The sequence below is a fragment of the Oncorhynchus nerka genome, linkage group LG28, assembly GCF_034236695.1.
Source record: "Oncorhynchus nerka isolate Pitt River linkage group LG28, Oner_Uvic_2.0, whole genome shotgun sequence".
NCBI lineage: Eukaryota > Metazoa > Chordata > Actinopteri > Salmoniformes > Salmonidae > Oncorhynchus > Oncorhynchus nerka.
This window is the reverse complement of record NC_088423.1, coordinates 31229815-31242478: the sequence shown is the minus strand read 5'-3', so window position 1 is coordinate 31242478 and position 12664 is coordinate 31229815. Positions and strand designations below refer to the sequence as shown.

The window sequence follows — 12664 nt, the reverse complement described above, 5'->3', positions numbered from 1 at the left end:
TGAGGTGAATTCATACATACAAACACAGACAAACACAGACAAACACAGACACACAGACACACACACACACACACACACACATTTCAGAATATGCTCTCATAGACAGAACATATTTTTAGAACACACACACATGCATAGTTGCACAGTTGCACAAACACACACACAGTCACACACACACAGTTGTACACGCACACACACACACACACACAAACATTGACACACTCTCCAGCACTCTACTCACATTGACTAATGTGGATAAATTGCCTTCCATGGCACTGTCTTCCCAATAATTAAATTCAAAATAAGAGCATTAGTGGGCTCATAACCCTTTATAAAACCTACTTAGCTATGCAGGTGGGGGAATGAAGTGACATTTATATGAAAGATTATCTGTGTGTCCCCCTCCCTTTTAAAAGCCCTCAATCCAGGTCCCTAAACTCTGGAGAAAGTACAGTACCAATCTAGTTTGGAAATGAGACCTTTGCCAGAGGAGAAGTCTGGTCTACTGAACAAATGATGTACAGACAATATGTATGTGCTTGGGAGAGACCATACTAGACATAGTCCTCATCATACTGTCTCCACGAGGTGAGTTCTACAGTGGGTTAGTGTTCTAAGAGGAGAAGTCTGGTCTACTGAACAAATGATGTACAGACAATATGTATGTGCTTGGGAGAGACCATACTAGACAAAGTCCTCATCATACTGTCTCCACGAGGTGAGTTCTACAGTGGGTTAGTGTTCTAAGAGGAGATGTCTGGTCTACTGAACAAATGATGTACAGACAATATGTATGTGCTTGGGAGAGACCATACTAGACATAGTCCTCATCATACTGTCTCCACGAGGTGAGTTCTACAGTGGGTTAGCGTTCTAAGTGGCTGTTGAATATTGGGGTAGATTTCTGAAATAATATCTTAAATCTATTTTCTCTCTTTCTCAGGAAGTCATGACTTATCCCATCCCAACCCACTGTAAAAAGTGTCACTTCTGAGCCACTGTAGTGCAGATATGTGCACAGGAGAGGAGAGAGAGCAGTGGAGTCAGTTAAGTCAGGATGGAGCCCCTGAGCCCACCATATTAATCCTGTCAGACAAAAAATGTGGTGAAAGCAGGAGAAAATACAGACAGGCTTAAAAGTTTCTTCAGAATAAGAGGCCACTAACTGACAGTGCAGGGATAATGGTTACATGACAAGTGGATCGAGGTTTGGTAGTTAAGGACTTAAAGACTTTGTAAAAAAAAAATTATGTGTGTGTGTGTGTGTGTGTGTGTGTGTGTGTATGATGTTACATGCAAAGTAGATTGAGGTTTGTAAGTGCTCACAGATTGCAGTAAGTGTGTGCATATGTGGTGGCAGTTGATCATAACATGACAACTGGATTGAGATGTGTGTGTGTGTGTGTGTGTGTGTGTGTGTGTGTGTGTGTGTGTGTGTGTGTGTGTGTGTGTGTGAGAGAGAGAGAAGGGGGAGAGAGAGAGAGAGAGAGGGGGGAGAGAGAGAGAGAGAGAGAGAGAGAAGGGGGAGAGAGAGAGAGAGAGAGAAGGGGAGAGAGAGAGAGGGGGAGAAGGGACGGAGAGGGGAGGAGAAGGGAGAGAGAGTGAGAGAGAGAGAGAGGGGGAGAGGGGGGGAGAAGGGAGGAGAGAGAGAGAAAGAGAGAGAGGGAGAGAGAGCGAGAGAGAGTGAGAGAGAGAGAGAGCGAGAGTGAGAGAGAGTGAGAGAGAGGTAGAGAGAGTGAGAGAGAGAGAGAGAGAGAGAGGTAGAGAGAGTGAGAGAGAGAGAGAGAGAGAGGGGGGGACGGAGGGGAGGAGAAGGGAGAGAGAGAGAGAGAGAGAGAGAGGAGAAGAGAGAGAGAGATAGAGGGGAGAAGAGAAGAGAGCGAGGAGAAGAGAGAGGAAGAAGAGAGAGAAAGAAGAGAGAGAAGTGCAGATGAGATTAAGAGAGAATATGTGCATGCCTGATTGTGTGTGTGGCCATTGCATCCATCATGTTATCAGAGTAAATGTGACTGCGCTGTGTCAGCAGTCTAAGTTGGGAGCAGTGGAAAAGAAGACTCCAAGTTATTCTAATCTGTCCACTGTCAGCTCAGTGAAAAACATCCTAAACAGCACTTTCTAAAGCCACTAATCCACTACAAAGACTTGCCTGATATCCATGCCAACTGCTTTGTTTCAGCTTTCATCCTCACTCCCAGTCCACTCACTAATGCAATGTATTTCTCTCTTACTCTCTTACTCTCTTACTCTGTCTCTCTCTGTTTCTTTCTATCTCCCTTTTCTCTTTCTGTCTCTCCCTCCATCACCCCTTTTCTCAGTTTCTTTCTATCTATCCCATTACTCCCCCTTTTCCATTTTCTCTCTCTCTCTCTCCCTCCAGCTGTCCCTCAGGCCCTCTCTCTGTCCTCTCCTACTGGTTCCCCAGTTCCTGTGTCTCATATACCTGGAGCCTGGAGATGCCCTCCTCTTCTCCTCCATCACATCTGTTGCTTAGCGATGACCTTTCTGTGCAGGCAGCCGGTTTGGGCTCATTTGTCAAACGACTCACCCTCTTCATCTTCCTCTCTCTCTCCACTGACCTGGCTGTGCTGCCACACTGCACCAGCACAAAACCGGGACAAAATGACAACGCAAAAAAAATAAAACTCTGTCCGAGTTCCCTGAGTATGGATGAAACATGGTGGAGGTGGAGAGAGTAGAGACAAGAGGTTGACATTTAGGTTAGGGAAGCAGAAATGAACATCTTTTTGGGATAAGTCACTGCCATTCTGTGTTCCATGTCTGTTTTTACCCATAACTCATCTATGGCTCATCTATGGCTCATCTATGACTCATCTATGGCTTGTTGTGACGTGAACCGGGGCAAATGTCAGTGGCAGCAGTAGCTCTAGCCGGGTGAGATCAGTGTGAGAAGGTCATTTCACACCTTGAGCAGCCATGTTGCTTATGTGAACAGTCCAGGGACACCACAAAGCCATGACATCATGATGTCAGTCCCATGAATACACACAGTCACACTCTGTGAATGTAGAGGTATACTGTACACAGGATATGAACACATAGAAAGATAGGAAGACTTATAACATAGACAAAGATTGTACATGTATTTATTTACTCAGACACAAACACACACCTCTAGCAGTGGTTTCCATGGGTGTGAAGGGCATGTGTTCTCCGGTTACTGAGCACATAGTAATAGCACTACTTTGGCAGGAGTTATGTCCACCTGTTACTCCTCTTACAGCCCTGGGAGGAAGACCGTTATAAAAGGTTCACATCTAAACGTCAACAAGCACACTGGCCATTCCAGCCAGCAAATGACTGCATAAAAAACACAGGCCTTTATCTCCCACCCCTGAAGGGCGACAGTCCTCACATAGCTGGTGTCGACTTCACACAGTGTCATAGATACCATGGCCACAGTCATAGAATCTAAACAGGCTAAACCTACAGGCCTGGGACCAGAGACAATTCACATAGAGAATGGAGACCAAAACCGATCAACAGATCCAAGATCAGCTCTTCTGTATCATGTCCACACACAGTCACAACTTTCAGTTATAAAAGTTTTGAGGATATAGTTCCTTATAACACGACAGGGTAATCCATAAGAACATGTCTATCTAATGGAGCTACACTAGCCATGTCACCTGTGAACCAAACCACAGAACAACACTAGTGACTGGTGTCACCATTGCCACCGTCATGCCCCTAAAACAGGCAGAAAGAAAATCTCCCAAATGGCTGTCTGTTGATTATACATGCTAATTAAATGAATCTGTATTCCTGTACAACAGGCCTGTCAGAGAGGAGAGACTGCGACACGGACCTCGCAAAAGCCTCATTACCGACTTATGACTAAACTCTAGAGGGACGGTGGCTTGGATGTGACAGTCACTCACACGGGAGGGATCAATGGAGGATGCGGAGTGTCATGGTGTGGTGGGGCCAATGAATAGCATAGCAAGATGCTATGGCAGCTTGCACTAATTGAAATTCCTCTGTTAATAAGGATCTCTATCCAGCTCCTCATACTGTCAGCCTGAAATTCAAAGACTGAAAACGGCGGTGCATAAATGTGCTTTGCTATACCACAATGCAACTGTACATTTTAAATGACAAAGATTCTCGCCATCTCTCTCTTTTGTCTTGCTATTTCTGTCCAGACTCACATTAGTTGTTCTATCCTCCCTACAGAGGACAAAAGCAGAGTTCTGAAAACACCATCATTTGCCCAATCTTCCACTCTCCAGTCATTTCCCCAACCTGTACTCCGGTCAAACAAACAGCAATCACAGCCACTGCACTAGCCCATGTCTCCAAGCAGGGCTACTCAGGCCCTCACATTCAATTCTGAAGAAAAATGACACTGTGCTTTCTGATGGGAAGAAAAGCCCTAGTGAAAGAGAAGAGGGCTAAAACTTCTCTCCTGGCTTGACTGTGACACAAAGGAGGGAGTCTGCAGCTGAATTAGGGTAGAGGCAGCCCCCGGGCACTCTAATTTAGATCATCCACTTTGTAATTCATTTTTCCGGAGTAAAAATGTCCTCTCCCCTTCTGGGATCTATCTTTTCAAGGGCCTGTTGGGAGGCATTTAACGCATGTGCTTCCAGCTCTCTGGCGGTAGGAGGTTTAGCCTGCATGTAATCTGAAAATGAAACTGTGAACGGACTCCTACTTAGGTCAGAATATTACAAGAATAAAATTAATGAAATATACTTTGGCAAGATATTGAATAAAATGTTTCTATGTAGATACTGGTATCATTTTGGTGGAAATGAAACCAATGAGGTAGACTGAGACTATGTCTATGACCACAAGGCTCTACAGAGGGTGGTACGCTCAGCCGAACGCACCATTGGGTGCTCACTGCCTGCCCTCAAGGACACCTACAACACCAGATGTCACAGGAAGGCCAAGAAGACCATTAAGGACCCCGGCCTGTTCTCCCCGCTTCCATCACTCTGACGCGGGCAGTATATTGTTACAGCTGTAAATGTGTATTATTATATTTATTATTGTTTCCTTCACTTCTCACTTCTCCCCCTGCTGCTCCCCTTATGGACATTCCCTCTGGGACATTAACTTCTCACTTCTCCCCCTGCTGCTCCCCTTATGGACATTCCCTCTGGGACATTAACTTCTCACTTCTCCCCCTGCTGCTCCCCTTATGGACATTCCCTCTGGGACATTAACTTCTCATTTCTCCCCTGCTGCTCCCCTTATGGACATTCCCTCTGGGACATTAACTTCTCACTTCTCCCCCTGCTGCTCCCCTTATGGACATTCCCTCTGGGACATTAACTTCTCACTTCTCCCCCTGATGCTCCCCTTATGGACATTCCCTCTGGGACATTAACTTCTCACTTCTCCCCCTGCTGCTCCCCTTATGGACATTCCCTCTGGGACATTAACTTCTCACTTCTTCCCCTGCTGCTCCCCTTATGGACATTCCCTCTGGGACATTAACTTCTCATTTCTCCCCTGCTGCTCCCCTTATGGACATTCCCTCTGGGACATTAACTTCTCACTTCTCCCCCTGCTGCTCCCCTTATGGACATTCCCTCTGGGATATTAACTTCTCACTTCTCCCCCTGCTGCTCCCCTTATGGACATTCCCTCTGGGACATTAAACTTCTCACTTCTCCCCCTGCTGCTCCCCTTATGGACATTCCCTCTGGGACATTAACTTCTCACTACTCCCCCTGCTGCTCCCCTTATGGACATTCCCTCTGGGACATTAACTTCTCACTTCTCCCCCTGCTGCTCCCCTTATGGACATTCCCTCTGGGACATTAACTTCTCACTTCTCCCCCTGCTGCTCCCCTTATGGACATTCCCTCTGGGACATTAACTTCTCACTTCTCCCCCTGCTGCTCCCTTATGGACATTCCCTCTGGGACATTAACTTCTCTTTTTGACCTGCACTGTAAGAGCTTGGCGCATAAGAATTTCACTGTACTCTGCAATTACATCTGCGACCCTGTGCATGTGACTAATAAACTCATCTAATCTAATGGTATATTATATTGCCATATTAAATCAAATTACACCTTGCAAGGAAAAATACAACAGTCAGCTAACACCATTCCATTCCAGGCCGAAAACTCAAATGAATTCAAAATCCAGTTCCACCATTCATTCCACTCCTTTCCCAGAGCTGCGGTTAGACTGTAGTCTACTGGGTCCTACAGGTTCCTATAGGATGGAGTAGAAGGTCTGCCTTACAGAACCGCCGGCCCCTCGCCTCTGACACTCCATCATTTCATTTAGACAAGTGTTATTAAAATCCACTTAGCAGTGCCGTGAGAGCTACACTATGGAAACTATGCAATGGGCCTTGGAAAGTTGAACCTAAACATCTGCTTTGAATCTGTTTAAAAATGAGCCCTTTTCATTCATCTGTCTCACTCGTCCCCTGCATGTCAAAGAGGGTGAGTATGGGGACAGAGGGAGAGACGAAGGGATAGAGGGGAATAGAGAGAGAGACAAGTAGCTCTTGTCCTTTAAAAAAATAATTAACATGCCAAACCTTAATGTATAGAAATATGAAATGCTCTTTTCCAGAACAGTATTGAGCCAGGCCTGATCATTAACCCAGCATGTCAAGTCAGTCATTTATATTCAGATTGTCTACTAAGCAATCAATTCAATACACATCAGCAATAGTCAGGCTTAAAGAGTTCAGGCTAGTCATGCCACTGAAATGAATGAGTAGCGATCACACATGGATAAATCTGAGTGAGTTCGAAACACAGTTGCTGCAGAAATCACACATTCAATAAATACATCAATAAGTAAATGAGTGAATGAATGACAGAATGAATGAATGAAAGAAGAAGCAAAGAGGAGAGCGGAAACTAAGAGAGTTGACGACGTCTCCTAATGGCACAGGAGCAGTCCACTGCACCACGACCACGACCACGACATGACACAAACACACTCACCATCCACCACATCATCCTCATCAAGACATGCATTCACAGACAAACAACACCCAGCATCAGCATAGACTACACATGCATATCTAAAGATACTGACAATAAACTGCATTGGTGGATACAGATTCATATATTATACTACATATTTCAATAGCCTACTCACTTTCTTTTTTTTGTTGTCTGAAAATATTCCTTCAAATGTAAATGTCAAAAAAAGCATAATAGTATGCTTATAAGCAGTGTAATGTCAGCCCCACATATAAACTACATAACTACTTAAAAGAACCTTCACTGTACACAAGTAAATTATGAACTTACAAGATTTCATCGTTCTGGAACTCCAAGACCCCGTGAGTATCTTCAAAGTCCTCTCCACCTCCGCGTGCTGTGCCCTCCACAGTCTTGTAGGGCACCATGACAACCCCACGTGCCCCCGATGTACGCAGCACCTTCACCTCCATGGTACCCACGCTCTCACTCACGTGCGCCACCGGCTCCTCGAACGTGAAGATGCCGGCGTGGTCGTCATCAAAGATGGTCACGGTTGCCGTGGCGGGCAGACCGAGACAGGCCACCGCCTCCACGTGATTGGTCTCGGGGTTCTCTACCTCCTCCCCCTCTGCCAGCAGCACTTTGACGTTGCTCAGATGGATCAGGAAGTTCTCGTCCTCCTCAAAGATGTCATCATCGATAATACCCACGCGGATCTCTTTCTGGGTCTCTCCGGGCTTGAACACCACCACCCCTTCGGTAAATTCGTAGTCCGAGCCCGCGTTGGCTGATCCATCCTCCGTACGGAATTCCACCGACACAGTCTTGGTCAGGTCGCCACCTCGGCGTAGCACGTTCACTGCCACTGTGCCACAGTTCTCCAGGCACTGGTAGGAGCCGGGGTCAAAATAGATCTTGGAGACGGGGTCGTTATCAGCCACATCAGAGCGGACCTCGTGCAGGCTGATGGCCTTGCGGGCCTGGTCGGCTGCATGCTTCTTCAGGATGTTCCCAGCGCCGGTCATGAGCCTGGTGGCCTGGCAGCGGTAGAAGGCCCTGCTCTTCTGCTGTGAACTCAATACCTGGTAGTTGGCCAGTTCAATCAGCTGCTCCACCTCCTTATCTGGGTGCTTCTGCTTCAGCTCCTTGAGGATCTTGGCCATGTCGCGCCGGGTCTCCTCCTCATCCAGGTCCTTCACGTTCAGGTCCAGCCCCAGTGGCCCGTCCAGGAAATCCGCCGCGTGAGAGTTGAGCATCTTCCCATCCATCTCGATGTCGACTTTGGACGGGAGTGGGCGGTCGCCCTCGGTCTCAATGATCATGCCCCGCTGCTTGCCGGTACGGTAGCGCTTGTAGACGTACTTGTAGAAGAGCAGGCGTCGGTCAGCCACCCAGGCGAACAACACGCAGATGGGGAAGAAGAAGAGGGTGAGCAGGCCCTCCCATACCTGCACTATGCCAGGGGAGATGACAGCCAGGATCAGGTAGAGCCATATGTAGGCGAAGATGCTCCAGGTGGCTGTGACGAAGAAGACGCGCAGGTGCTTGACCTTACGGACCTCCCCGTCGGGCACCACCCACACACAGATGCCGATGATGACAAACATGTTGAAGGCGGCACTGCCCACGATAGTGCTGGGGCCCAAGGCTCCCGCATCAAAACCGTGTCCACAAACCTCAATGACGGACAGTAGGATCTCAGGGGCACTAGAACCCAGGGCCATGAGCGTGAGGTTGGACACTGTCTCGTTCCAGATCCGCACGGTGGTGGTGGTGGTCTCTCCGTTGGGTCTCTTAATAGTGATCTCTTTCTCCTGAGAGGTGATGACTTCGATGGACGCCATGAAACGGTCAGCGATGATGGACACTCCGAGGAACATGTACACCAGGGCCACGAAGTAGACTGTAGCCCGTGCCACTTTGTCCCCGAACGAGGGATTCTGAGGTTCCCAGACAGGCAGAATCACCCCTTTTTCGCATGCTGTGCCTGCTGTAGTGCACACAGTAATGTTGCTGCTGGCAGTAGGAGACACGAACTGATCCAAGTCCACATCCGAGGACATAGTCGTCACATGTTGGAATTTGAGGAACAGGATCGCTACGACAACCACGAACCGAAGGCCAAGGGAGAGAATGGGGGAGATCTGAAAGTGTCCCATGATTCTGGAGTGGTTCACTTCCTCTGCTTCCTAAACCTGCAGAGAGGGGGGAAATGAAGGGGTTGGAATGACTGGAAATGTAACACAATTTGCTCTCATTGTAATAATAATGTTAAAACAATGTAGTAATTCACGTCAATGATATAATATAACCATAGTATACATTTCATATCAATTGCATATTGATGGATAATTCCCCTGTTGAGTAGCTGTGATGCCTATAAGAGAACCAACCATATAGGGTCTGCCTCTTGGTTGGAGGGAAGAGAGGAAGCAGCAGATTCATTTTTATTGATTCTCTGCAGGGATGAGGACATTTCACATATTTCATATGCTTTGTGGGGAACATTATGCAGATATGTCACATGCATTGCAGTTTATGGTCGATTGATTGCATCCAGAATATTTTACAAGGCTCTATAACAGGGATGGGCAACTTTCATGGGGGTGGAGGCCACAAAAACATCTGAACTCATCATGAGGGGCTGGCTTGTGGGTGTGCGTATCCACATCCATACCAACATACGCAGTCAGAGTCAGACTTCGCCTTTTTGGGGCCCTACGCGGGCATTTTGGGCATCCCCCACCTTGCGAGCAAAACATTCTAGTGGCCGCCCTCTTAACAGCATATAGAAAAAAATGTATGTTCGGTTAATTTCCTGCAAATCTACACATTTTGCCATGGGGCAGAGATTTTTTAGGGGTGTTTTACAGCTAATTTCCTATAATTCTTCACATTTTGCCATGGGGCAGAGATTTTTAGGGGTGTTTTACAGCTAATTTCCTATAATTCTTCACATTTTGCCATGGGGCAGAGATTTTTAGGGGTGTTTTACAGCTAATTTCCTATAATTCTTCACATTTTGCCATGGGGCAGAGATTTTTTAGGGGTGTTTTACAGCTAATTTCCTATAATTCTTCACGTTTTACCATAAAGTGGAGAGAAATGTTTGCCGTATTTAATATGATATCTGAGTGAGATTGACTAACGAAATCAATGGGGGCCCCAGGTGGGTAATTCGACCATGATTACTACAAGTTTAGATAGATGGACTAATTTATTAATCTAAAATAAAATAGCTGCCATGGGCTAATTGAGTGACAAGAAAAACTGCTGATGCACAAACAAATTTCGAAATTGCATCTGGTCTATTCTTCTATCCTAACTAACTCTCAACAGTAAATTGAGACCCCGACTGAGTTCCTAAAAAAACTCAGCCTCTAGTTGACCATCCCGGCTCTATAATGACCGGCTTCCCGACCTTTGAAATAAGAGGGGAGAGAGAAGATCTTGAGTGTGCATTGCCTGCTAAATACGATGAGACTCCGCGGGTAAGGGAAGCATCCAGTGAAACGGGAGTGATGCGACACTACTCACCAGGCTGGACAACTCAGCATCAATGTAGTCAGAAAAGAAGTAGACACGCAAAGATCTAGGCAAGATTATAATAGACTGATGAAGACCCAAGGGTCGAAACGTTGTTATAAGTAAAATTACCCAGGAGAATGAGCAGCAATGTGCGGCGTTTTCTTTTCTTTTTTCCAAGATTATAATACACTACTTTACCATATAATTTAAATTTAAGCCATTTTTTCCATTGGCATATTTTCGCAATGATGAATTATTGTTTTACATAGCTCTATATTAAAATGAGCTTGAATAAGAAATTAATAAAACAGTAGGCTAAATATGATAACTAATCATTTAGGTCTAGTTTATCAATCTGTTGGGGATATATAATACATAAATGATGGAGGGATGGTCACGCCGTGTATAGCCTACAATTTTGTGCCGCCTTCAGTGCATCTTTACCGGGTTGAACGCTTACGATTCCTGTCAGATTTACAATAGAAAGGCTACTTGTACATGGACGGTTGTGTGATTTCTATTGTTTTACATGTTACCATCAATTTATTACATTTTATATATTAATGACTAGACCTACAGAAAATGCAATAGAAAACACCAATTTCCTAATCCACAGATTGAATCCGCATATTAGAAATCCCCATCACCACAATGCAACCACACAACCTGCACAATTAACCAGCATAAAACTACGTGAATGCATTTTGCGCAACGGAGTGGCGCAAATGGGTTCTTATTTACCTTATGTAGCCAACTATTGCCGACACGAATCAATCTATGCGGGTTTGGGCTATATGTGAAGGCACGTTGTACACAACTTTCACTTCCATATCGGTATCTGGAAACATGGCAATGCTGTTTAGCGCAAACGACCACGTCTTCTTGTGGCAGGCAGGAGAGCGAGGAAGCGCAAGAAGGAATACCAATACCTACAAATTGAGGTATATATAGTCTCAATAGAAGTCTCCATCAAGGCTTTACCATTTTGATTTTAGACAGAATAGTCTACTAATCCCAGTAGATCCGTATAAAATAGAATACCCTATGCGGAATGGTATAGGCTAGCCAAGACATGCGGTAACATTCTGTCTTCGAAGTAAGCACTCCGCCGCTCCATCGACTATTGGGTGATCGCCTGGACTAAACTTGCTGTGAGAAGATAGTGCCACACAAATACCCAATATTGATATGTTAATGATAACAATAGCAACATAATCATACCTTTTCTAAGACGCAACGGCAAGATCCACAGGCAGAATAAGTCAGCAATAGTAGTTGTTGTAGCCTAGACGTGAAAATGCCAATAGAGAGCTGCAAGAGCCGTCAGTAGTAAATAGCCTATTACAGCTCACAATCCTCTCGGGTTATATAGGAGATCAAGGCGAGATACCTAGGTGAAGAAAAAACTGGTTAAAGATTCCCAAACACTCGCAGTTTTCCACGACCTGTATGAGATGATGAGATAACTGATGCTTTATCAGAGAATCTGCATATCGGAGGACAAAAAGGTGCACTGGGAGTTCTTCCTCATTCTCTCTCTCTCTCGCTCTCTCTCTCTCTCTCTCTCTCTCTGGCCACAGAGCTCCGCGCACAGACAGACCGAGACCTAGTCCAACCTGAGTTTAGAACTCGGGCTGCTTCGGTGGAGGCGGACAAACTCCCGGGTAGGCTCTTTCCCACAGCTCTCCCGCTTGGATACCGTCCTATTCAGATTGCATTTAGAAATAGCGGAGGGAAACGAGACTAGCGATGCGGCCCGCTGCCAACCTGCCTATCAACACCAAGACCCTCCCATTGCGCAACTGTAAATACTTGTTGTAACGTTGTATGCATTGTAATTAGGCCCACATTTCAATAAACATTGTCATTATAATGTAGCCTTCTACAGCATAGGCCCACACGAGTTTCCTTATTTTTGGAATAACGTAGGCTACCATAATATATTGATGCTGATCTAATGGATTGCTTTGTGGTGTGGTGAGTCTTGTCATGTTGGTAACTCAACTCGCTCTTTTGGCCTATTAACAACTGTGAGACCTCAGAGATTTAAATAGCATAGGGCCACTCATACATTTTTTTCGATGGCAAAGTAGTTTGGAATAGGTCTATTGGCTACATTTTTTATGGTATTTGACCCTCAAAGGTATAGACAAACCTACTTAAAACGGTCACTCAAATTGATGGTTTTGCTGGTGCGTAACGCGTGC

General features: G+C 45.7%; 1 protein-coding gene across 2 annotated transcripts in view; it reads right to left on the bottom strand.

Moving 5' to 3' along the window:
• Positions 1 to 12176, bottom strand: part of LOC115113125 (sodium/calcium exchanger 1-like) — a 195649-nt gene extending 183473 nt beyond the window's left edge. For both annotated transcript variants that reach the window (XM_029640389.2, XM_065012757.1), the window contains exons 1-2: positions 11679 to 12176; positions 7257 to 9124 (exon numbers count right to left, since the gene is read on the bottom strand). In XM_029640389.2, the coding sequence (XP_029496249.2) occupies positions 7257 to 9088 (1832 nt within the window). In that variant the 5' untranslated portion in view covers positions 9089 to 9124; positions 11679 to 12176. The remainder of the gene's footprint in view (positions 1 to 7256; positions 9125 to 11678) is intronic.
• Positions 12177 to 12664: the final 488 nt, after the last annotated feature.